The following is a 10,338-nucleotide window of genomic DNA, read 5'->3' as shown; positions in this document are numbered from 1 at the left end:
TAACTTTTAGAAGGATCTCTTGACAGCAATGTAATATAATATACATAGGCCTAACTATATTATCAGTGGTTTATAAAGACCTTACAAAATTAACCTTATTGTCTTTATTACCTTACAATGAGATGTTTGAAACCTACATACACCGCGGGTCCCCTTATACAGAAGTTGCTATTTTGCTCCGCCATGTTTCTACAGTAAATGGACAATATAATGCACATTTTGTCACTACGTTGTTTTAGACGATGACATCTTTATTGTGTGCCGGCTACCGTAGCTTCACTATGCTTTTCGAAAGGGAGGGGCGAGCTGTGGACTGAGCCGTTGGTTGCAATTCACAGTCTCACCGCTAGATGCCCCTAAAAATCTACACAGTGGATCTTTAATACTTGTTCACTAAAGACCATCATTACATTTTCATTCAGTTTTTATTTAAGACATATTTTCTATCACTAAACATGTTATGAAGTAAATAGACAAAAAGTCTTTAAAATGGCCTTATTTTATCGTTATGTATTTTTTGAAAACTCCTTGATGTCCAATAAAATTTAAAAAATATAGTTGCAAATGATTAAAGTATTAGGACCGTTTTATGCTAATAACAAAGTTTAGAGGTCAGTGTACATTCTGGGTTGCTAAAGACCCAAATATATCATAATGATTGTATCGTTATTACATATCATGCATTTAAGGGTTAATAAAAACATTCTCTGAGGGTCTTTGAGGGTAAATCTTATAAAATAAAAATATTAATAAAGGTATTGTTCATAATGCTTAATAAATACATGTATATAAGAGATTGTATTTCAACACATTTACAGTCGTAATCTGATTTATGACAGAGTACATCCTCACCTCCTTTAGTATCTATTACACCTGCGTTTATGCATTAAGCAGATGCTTTTATCTAAAACAACCTACAGTGCATTTAAACCTATCAGTATGTGTGCTTGGTATTGCAAGCAGTACACTATATGCTCTAAAAGTAAAAATACCTGCATGCACAATGGTTTTACTCAGATCATTTTCTATTTATTCTGAAATCTTGTTGTTAACAGACACAGACTATGTTGACAGACCAAGCAACAACAGAATAACCCATATCTAAAAGTGCACACTGTCTAATTATAGAAACTGGTTAAATAACTGGTATTATAATGTGTGGGTCAGGAAAGCACATCTTTCATTGACTCGGCAGCTAACTCATAAATCATATGTTAAGGAGGTGACAGCCTGGCTATTGTGCTATGCAATAAAGCATTCTGGTTCGTCCTACCTTTTACCTATATTATGCATTGATTCTTTACAAACAAATCAGTGTAAAAGGGCTTGTACAAAGTGAAGTTGGTTTAACAATGTAATTTAGAAAATTGCCACGCTCAGAATCAAACAGTGATTTCAGAACATACACACAACAAGAGCATTCATTAGATACTATCTTTACAGTATAATAACACACAGAACAACATATGTTTAACGCAAAATACTGAAGTAAACACTAGTTTAGTGAATATATTATATACTATAAGTATTGCAATTACAGTAATAGTTCATTGTGAATATCTGATATGCAGCATATGAATTCTGTCAAAACCCAGCAGTCCAAAGGCCAAAATAATCCCAAATAAAAATGTTACAATACTCAAAAATGTGTAACTGCAAAATCAAAATGTATTCTGTTTCAGGATCCCATCTGTCTGAACATAAGCCTCCATCCACATCACAGATAACTTTGTCCCTTGCCAGTAAACAGAGGATAAATCCTCTTGAAAACCCTCTTGCATTTCCTCTGGGGTCCTGCTCGTCCTCATAATCTTCCACCTCATCTACAGTATCACCTTCCTTCTTTTCCTCTCATATTGTTTCCATTCATTGTTGGTATATAAACATACAACCCACCTGTATCACCCATACAGTCTGAGCTGGTTTCTATTGTGTACAATTGGTAAAAAAAAAACATAATTAGAAAGAAGCGTGAAAATGGTTGAGTTGTTGTTGTATTTGTGTTGAACTTTTGCTGATTGTGTTTAAAGTTTTGCAAAAAAAAAGAACTACCTAAACTTTTTTTTAAATAGTGAATGATTTGACAACTGCATTTAGGCCACTTGGGATTTAGTTCAGAAAGTGGGGTTTAGTGTTTTAGCAATTCAACGTGTCATGTTAAACATGTGTCTTAATCAGAGGTGATTTAATTATAGCTCTTTCTATGTCTCTCAGTGACTGTCTTGTCTGAATCATGGGAAGGAAATGTTTACTTAACAGTCATCTGATTGCTGACAATTCACTTCCTGGTTTAAATGTCTGCCTGTGTGACCAGCAAATGTACCACAGTGAAAAGGGTAAGGATTTTAAATGTCAGAAACAATCACAATAGATAGATGGATCCTTTTATTGTCCTCAAAGACTTTTGTTTTGTTTTACTCTTTAAATAATTATTCTGCTTGCAAAACATAGAAAAAAGTTTGATTATTAAAACCACAGATGGTTTATATATACACACACATATACACAAAAATACTGGTATTGCTACTTGGATAATTACCAGGTACACACACACACACACACACACACACACACACACACACACACACACACACACACACACACACACACACAAATATATATATATATATATATATATATATATATATATATATATATATTACATATAACTATTATATACATGTATATTACATATAAGTATTTTCCCATTTGTGTACTGTATATACTCGTGGTTTTAATAATCAACCATTTTCTATGTTTTGCAAGCAGAATAAATATTCAAAGAGTACATCAAATGTTGTACATGTACAACTCTTTGAGGACAATAAGAGGATCTATCTATCTTCCCAATTGTTTATCAGCCTATTTAGGTTAAGGTTATATTTAATTAATTTTTCCTATGCGTCTGCTGACATCTGCTGGTTAAATCTAGAATCACATTATCAATTTATTTTTGTTTTCTTAAATTAAGTCAAATTTTTCTATTTTTAAGATAACAGCGATATTTACAGTCGAAATAAAACTCTAGAATACTTTCGTATTTAAGAAAAATAAACAATTAAAAATAGAATAAATAAATAGAAACGCGTGAGAAAGGCGGGGTTTGTTCTCTCAGACCAATAGCGAACAACCGATCTACTGTATTTCCTGAAACGTCACGTGAATGTTTGTGTCTTTTTGCCTAACCCTACCAAAGAGTATAGAAGCACACTTTGACTCTACTACATCTTAAGTATTTTTGCGCGTTGATACAAACAAACAATACAAAATGCAAGCACTGAGGTATGAAGGCGTTTTGTTTCATATTGTCAATAATATTTGATGTAGTCATGTGATCATAGGGAACAGTTAACAGCAACACCTGTTTAACGTAATGGAATGGCTGGAAATGAATAAATGATGAATCATAATATAAAGAATTTCCTTTTTTTTTTTAGAAACCGATTCCGTTCATGGTCATCAGATGTCACACTCGACAACAAAACTGTTATCATAACTGGAGCCAATACTGGAATTGGCAAACACGCTGCCACAGACTTGGCGAAAAGAGGTTGGCAAATTGAGTTTCATGCGAGTTTACAAAGTTGATCAAATTCGTCTCTTACTACAGAGTTGTTGCTTTGTCCTCAGGTGCTCGGATCATCATGGCCTGCAGGGATATGGAGAAAGCCAATGCAGCCTTGAAGGAAGTTATTGAAGCTTCAGGAAACCAGAATGTTGTTACCTGTAGACTTGACCTGGCAGATACCAAATCCATCAGGGAATTTGCAGAGAAGATAAATACTGGTGAGATATATTTATAAATAAATGCAAATTTTTGCATAATATTTCTTAGAAAAGATTATTAAAACTACACATGGTTTATAAAATAAATAAATGAATTATATATATAACTTTTAGAAAGCTTTGTTCCTGATCAGTTGGTAGATCATTGCATTAGTAACTCAAAGGTCATGGCTTAGACTGATAACATGAATACTTTGTGTTGCACTCACCGTCAGGAACTTTGGATGAAAGTGTCTGTCAAATGCATAAATGTAGGATGTAATGTAAGCATTACTGTGGTGTCTTTTTGCAGAGGAGAAACAAGTCAACATCCTCATCAATAATGCAGGGGTGATGGTTTGTCCTTATGGGAAAACTGCTGATGGTTTTGAAATGCAGATTGGGGTGAACCATATGGGTAAGTGAACGGTATGTGATTTGTGCAAAACTCACCATTTTTCAACTGTAAGTGAAGAACTAAAATGCAAAGGCCACTAAACGCCACCTCCGTCAAAAAATTGAGATACTTGATGAACAAATACTTGATGAACAAATACTTGATGAACAAATACTTGATGAACAAATCCGCTTAATCCCGGCCTCAGGCCATTCAGAAATATCCCTTTGTTGGCAAAATCCGTTCAGCAAAAGAAGAAAAGGATGAATGGCGGCATGCCATCTAGTTAAGTTAGGTTTATTAGGAATTGACTGATTTTTTGTTTTACCCTTATTCTGAAAGGACAGGAAAGACTTTTTTAGAAGTTGATATTTTTGCATGTATGTATGTACTAGAGGAGTTTGCATCGAAAAAAGTCAAATTTGTTAAATATCAATAAAATAAAGAGACATTCGTAAAAATTAGGCGTTTCAGTTTACTGACATTTTCTTTGCAATTAAAGTGAAATTACTTAACCTAAACATAAATAAATGTAAGCTCTTCAAATGTACAAAGGGTCATCATAGATGTTAACGTATTCCCATAGGTCACTTTTTGTTGACATACCTGTTATTGGATCTGATAAAAAGCTCAGCACCCGCCAGGATCATCACTGTATCGTCCATGGCACATAAATGGGGAGCCATCAACCTGGAGGACATCAACAGTGAGAAGAGCTATGATAAACGAAAAGCTTACAGTCAGAGCAAGCTGGCCAACATTCTCTTCACTCGCTCATTGGCCAAAAGACTAGAAGGTTTATTTATGTATATTTTTGGGTTATAAAATTAGTGTAAGGATAAAAATAAGAATTGATATTAAAATTGTAAAATGTCTCAGGTACTGGAGTGACAACGTATGCTCTCCACCCCGGGGTGGTGCAGACTGATCTGTGGAGGCACTTGAGTAAACCTGAACAAGCTGTTATGTGGATGGCTCGACCCTTCACTAAAACATCTGTGCAAGGAGCTCAGACTACCATCTACTGTGCCGTGGCACCTGAACTGGACAAAGAAAGTGGAAAATATTACAGGTCAGTGAATACGGATCTTATTACAAACTCTCATAACAAATAGAAAGCTGGATGTTTGAATGCAATATAGGTCATAAACCCCGATTTCTAATAACTTTGGTTTTAGGTAGTTACAGTAACATTTTAATAGTCTATTAGAAGCTAGCTGATATTTAACTTTCTTCTGCTCTCCATGCAGTGACTGCGCACCTGCAAACTGCACTCAAGCTGCCCTGGATGATGATATGGCCCAGCGCCTCTGGGAACTCAGCTGTAAGATGCTCAGTATCGAATGGAAGTAAAAACTAACCTCAGTTCTTTACTATTAAGGGTGTTATTGTAGTCTGCCTATGGGGGGCTTGGACAAATATTTAACAAACTAAAAATTATTGAAAAATTAATTTAAAATGATATATTGGACTTTATAAATGATAAAATATAAAAATATTTTAAACGGGTGTAGGTTTTGGCTTTCTTAACATTTTTTATTTTTATATTATACTGCTAAAGTATTATGTTTTGTAAATGTCAAACTCAGGTAATTCAAAATGCAATGTAAGTATGTTTATATTAATGAAATGTTGAATTTGTAATAATAATTTGTAATAATAAAGGTGTGGTGTGACCTAATAAAGTATTTACATAATTGTTCCATACTTTTTATGCCCAAAAAAGTGACAATATGTCAAGTCTTATAATCTAACGATGAGATTCGGGGGATCAAAGTTTGATTTTATATTGATTTCAATCTTTGACATGATCTTACTTAGTAAATATTTAACAAATCAAGGTTATAATGTCATAAATGTTTTTTACATTATGTAGAAAACAGTAAAGCACAAAAAAATGACTTTTGCTGAGAGTCACAGATGTAAAGTAAAAACATTTATGTACAAATATTGTATTGACTTGTCAGTATAAGATAAAAAATACATGATAATAAAAATTCAGTCAGTCTACATCACAGCATCCTCTTGACCTGATTACCATGACGACCTCACTCCACACAGTCACTATGACAACCTTGAATGGCAGCTGTGTCACCCCCCAACCAACACACACAATCACCAAGACGACCTCTCTATTTGTAACCTGTTACCATGGCAGCAGCAGTATACTCCATGTGATACTTAAAATAATCAATAGCACCACCTTCTGGAGTTTCTGTTAAATTATATTCAGGAATAAAGTGATATTGCAACACTGGTTGCAATAATAAAAATATTTTTAAGTTTAAGTAGATCTTTTGATACACTAAGAGCTCTGTATTTAAAAAGTTGTGTGGTTATAATGTGAAGGACCAATTGTTAGAAAATCAAAGCTTTGAGAAGTGAAGGCACTTTTGGGTCAATTAAACACTGAGGTAATTAAATAACATGAATGGAGCTCTCTGTTCATGAATGAACTTGGATGTCATTTTCTTCTCATATCACTCTGGTTTGATGGAGCCCAAAGAGCAGAGACAACAACGTAAGTAATGTTTCCAACATAAAATATTTTCATTTCTTTTTGTAAGCATTTGAACTGTATTTTTAATTCTTTCCATCATATTAATAAAAAAGTGGTCCTATTTTGGATCTGCATTAGATGTAATTTTATACCATGTAATGACAAAATACAGTTTCTTTTCATTGACCCAACTTTCAATTCTACTTTTAAACCAACTGTTCTCCAAAACAATTTTAAGAAGTATGAATAGGTTCATAAAGTAGATCTACTATCAGAGCAGTCTAAGATTAACTATGAATCTGTTCCAAGTTTAACAATAACATTTTTTATTAAAAGCTACACTGTAAAAAATTAAAGTTAGATCAACTTTAAAGTGAAAAATGTAAGATGAAAATGTTCAAATATTTTAAGTGGTAACAATAAAAGTTTGTTCACCTTAAATTAAGTTAATAACCCTTATTTTATAGGTCTTTCCCAATTGAAGTAAGTTTTTTTTTAAGTAGAGCAGCTTTTTCATATTTTCAACTTATAACAAGCTTCTTTTTTATCTTTTAAACCCACTTTATTTGATATTTTCTTAATGCTTGGATATAAATATATTTTAAATGCAATATTTGTTTTTTATTAAAAAGCCTGCTAATTACATAATAATGTTTTTGAAGTATTTTATACATTGTTCTTAGTTGTTTTGCAAAAATAAGCTATATTTAAAAGTAAACTACTATAAATACAGAGCAACTTAATACAGTAACAAATAAAAGCCATTCTTTTACAGAGATTAACCTGAAAGGTAGATGTTTTAATGTATTTTCACATACTTATTACGTTTTTATACTTTTTTCTTAGTTATTTTACTAAGACAAACTGTATTTTAAAAGAATATTACTGTTAAAATACAGAGCAACTTAATAAGGTAACAAATAAAAGCCATACATTCACAGAGATTAACCTGATAGTTGTTTTTAATGTATTTTCAGATAATTTATCTGTTTTTCTACAGTTTAATAACAATTATTATTTCATCCCAGTTTTCTTGACCTTCTTTGACATGTGCAGTGGCACACCAGCTACGTCAGGAACACGTCATGAAGAATAGCCATACCAATAATATTCAACCAAAGGCAAAAGATGGTGAAATTAAAGAGCCGAGCGTTCATGACAATCACGCTATTCAGGCCAACAATCACGCATGTCAAGATCAGCCGTGCTCTGCCATTTGGATGACAACTGGAAAATCACGATAATGAAATGTGTATGGTCAGCACTATCCCAATGTTCCGAGTGGATATGCAGACTTATGATGTTCACATGTATACAATCTCCGATGATACTGTGTTTACAATGAATTGTAAGTCAAAACAGGGCTCTGAAAATCCAAATCATGTTTTAGGAAATGGTAACAACATGCAAGACTTCCAAGTTCCTAGTCTTAATTGTTCAAATGTGGCCATCTCATGAAATGCTTATCCTCCGTTTGTTTTAAATATGTTTGCACGTATATAAACTTTTGTATATTTTAAGTAATTGTAATTCTATATCACAATCTGTTCTGTTAAAGTGCTTATTTTTTAATGTTGGCCATGTTGATATCAGTGGCGGTTCGTGACTGCTCATCCGAGGGGTGCTAATCAGGGCCTGAAGTTAACTTTTTTGACCACCAGCCACTGTGGCAGGTGGATTTAGAAATCCACCTGCCACAGAGACTTTTTACCAGCCAGTTTTTTTTTTGCCCGAATAGTGAATTATAACACTGTCTTTATTGTATGAATTAAAAAGATTTTTTTTCAGAGCTACAAAAGTGAATTTCTCTTTGTCTTAGGTTGTTTGATTAACATTAATGACACATACTTAAGTAGGTTAATTGAGGTTACTGTCTCTTTAAGACCAGCACAGACTGGTTTTTGACTCTATACATACACAAGACATAAAGAAATGTTTTATTAGAAAATGAATACTGTTGAGATAATTTTGTTTATATGTGCCCTGTCAAGAGCAGAAAGATTTTATGTACACATGCTTTTAGGAACGCATCTCTCCGATGTGCCCTATTGAGTCCCCTTAAACCCGCGCACGCACACAGAGACAGAGGGGGCACAAACTGCGCACATAAACGCCGCACATACGTTGTTTTTCATTACTATATTCGCAAAATGTATGTTATATACTACAGTATAAGACACAGTAGCGCAACTCTCTTTAAAGTTTACACATCCAAGAGTTCTGATCTGTCACAGCAGAACTACACATCTGTGCAACTGTGATTATACTGTAGTCTATGTCAGCATTGCATTCTCATCCCATCTCACCAACAATTTAATACTTACTCGCACATCCAAACGTAGTCAGAGAAGTGCCTCATCTTCTTTCCAGTCGCATGAACGTTGCGAAACAGCAGTCGCATCCTCTCAATGAATAACTCAATTTGCATCAGTGATATGCGCAGGTTGATAAGAAATGAGCGGGTGCCGGTTACGAGTCATCCAAAAATATTTTAATGATATTCAGGCCGCGGTCAGTCGGTCGAGTTTAAAAACTATTTTGAACAATTACGGGCAGGTTAGTTGAAAATGTCGGTCGGGAGTGGGTTGTTTATACAATGACCCGGCGCATCACTGATTCGCATTGGCTACCCGCCAATTTGGCTGGTAGATTGACAGTGTTACCCGCCAATTGCAAAATCCACCCGCATTTGGCGCGTGGTCGGGTGTTAATTTCATGCCCTGGTGCTAATTCAAATTAAGTGTTCGGAGTGTCACGTGTGTTGCTTGCATTTTCAAAATATGTGTTTGTTGCGTCATGTGAACCATCACGTGTTTTGTCAAAACAAGTGCCTGCAGCACACGCCTCAAAACCGTTTTTGATAAAAGACGCTCACGTTCACAAAATACACAGAAGACACTTCCTTAACAGTAAACTCTGATTATGCATGAGATTTTGCGAGTATCTGGGTAACGCGAGCGTCTTTTTTATCATAAACCCTTTAGACACGTCTGCAGCAGGCACTTATTTTGACAAGACATGTGATGCACACAGGATCACTTGAGGCGCAGAACACATATTTTCAAAAAAGGAACCACACACATGACGGGCTACATACATGTTGTGACCAACTTCGCATCGAGCGCCCTCGAAAAAAGAAGTCACCAGCCGCCACTGGTTGATATTATAAAATACAATGTTTATACAGTATGCCTACATTGTTTAATATTTGAAAAGTTTAGTTCAGTTTTTAAAAGGTTTGTTCCAATAATGAATCTGTACGGTAAAAAAATATTTGTAAAAACACTCATGTAAGTAATGTACACAATGAGAAAATAAGCACTTAATAATCAGTTAGTCACCTTGAAATGGAAGTAGCGATTGCCTTGTTTTCCATATTGTGAGCAAAACGGCTTCTAAAATGAGAAATAAAATTAGAGCAGGACTTGATTTCATTGGAAGTTGGGCGTTGCTAACAAAATCGAGGCAAATCTGAATGGCAATTTGCAGTCAGTTGTGGAGGATAATAGACCCTTTTACAGCCCACGTGATCAAATAGCCTGCAGGCGCATTTCGGCAACGGAAGTGGTGTTATTCCCCATTGGTTTTAATGTGTTAGCAACTCAAAAAGTTTATTAAAACGATTTCCCAGCATCAAAATGTCTGGTTATTGCGTTTAGTTGCACTTATATAATAT

General features: G+C 34.4%; 1 protein-coding gene across 1 annotated transcript; it reads left to right on the top strand.

Annotated features, from left to right (window-relative positions):
- Positions 1 to 3,147: 3,147 nt before the first annotated feature.
- On the top strand, positions 3,148 to 5,861 carry rdh12l (retinol dehydrogenase 12, like). The gene is made up of 7 exons (XM_065258558.1): positions 3,148 to 3,282; positions 3,438 to 3,550; positions 3,631 to 3,786; positions 4,079 to 4,183; positions 4,749 to 4,958; positions 5,042 to 5,234; positions 5,413 to 5,861. The coding sequence occupies exons 1-7, from the start codon at positions 3,269 to 3,271 to the stop codon at positions 5,513 to 5,515; spliced, it is 894 nt and encodes a 297-aa protein (XP_065114630.1). The 5' UTR covers positions 3,148 to 3,268; the 3' UTR covers positions 5,516 to 5,861.
- The last annotated feature ends 4,477 nt before the right edge of the window (positions 5,862 to 10,338 follow it).

Source organism: Paramisgurnus dabryanus, chromosome 22 (assembly GCF_030506205.2).
Source record: "Paramisgurnus dabryanus chromosome 22, PD_genome_1.1, whole genome shotgun sequence".
Lineage (NCBI taxonomy): Eukaryota > Metazoa > Chordata > Actinopteri > Cypriniformes > Cobitidae > Paramisgurnus > Paramisgurnus dabryanus.
This window is presented reverse-complemented; position numbering and strand designations above follow the sequence as displayed.

Bases quoted from the DNA above. Each gene is read 5' to 3' on its own strand.
- rdh12l (XM_065258558.1), top strand. The intron at 4,184-4,748 runs GTAAGTGAACGG...GTATTCCCATAG, and splicing joins GATTGGGGTGAACCATATGG to GTCACTTTTTGTTGACATAC. The intron at 5,235-5,412 runs GTCAGTGAATAC...CTCTCCATGCAG, and splicing joins GAAAGTGGAAAATATTACAG to TGACTGCGCACCTGCAAACT.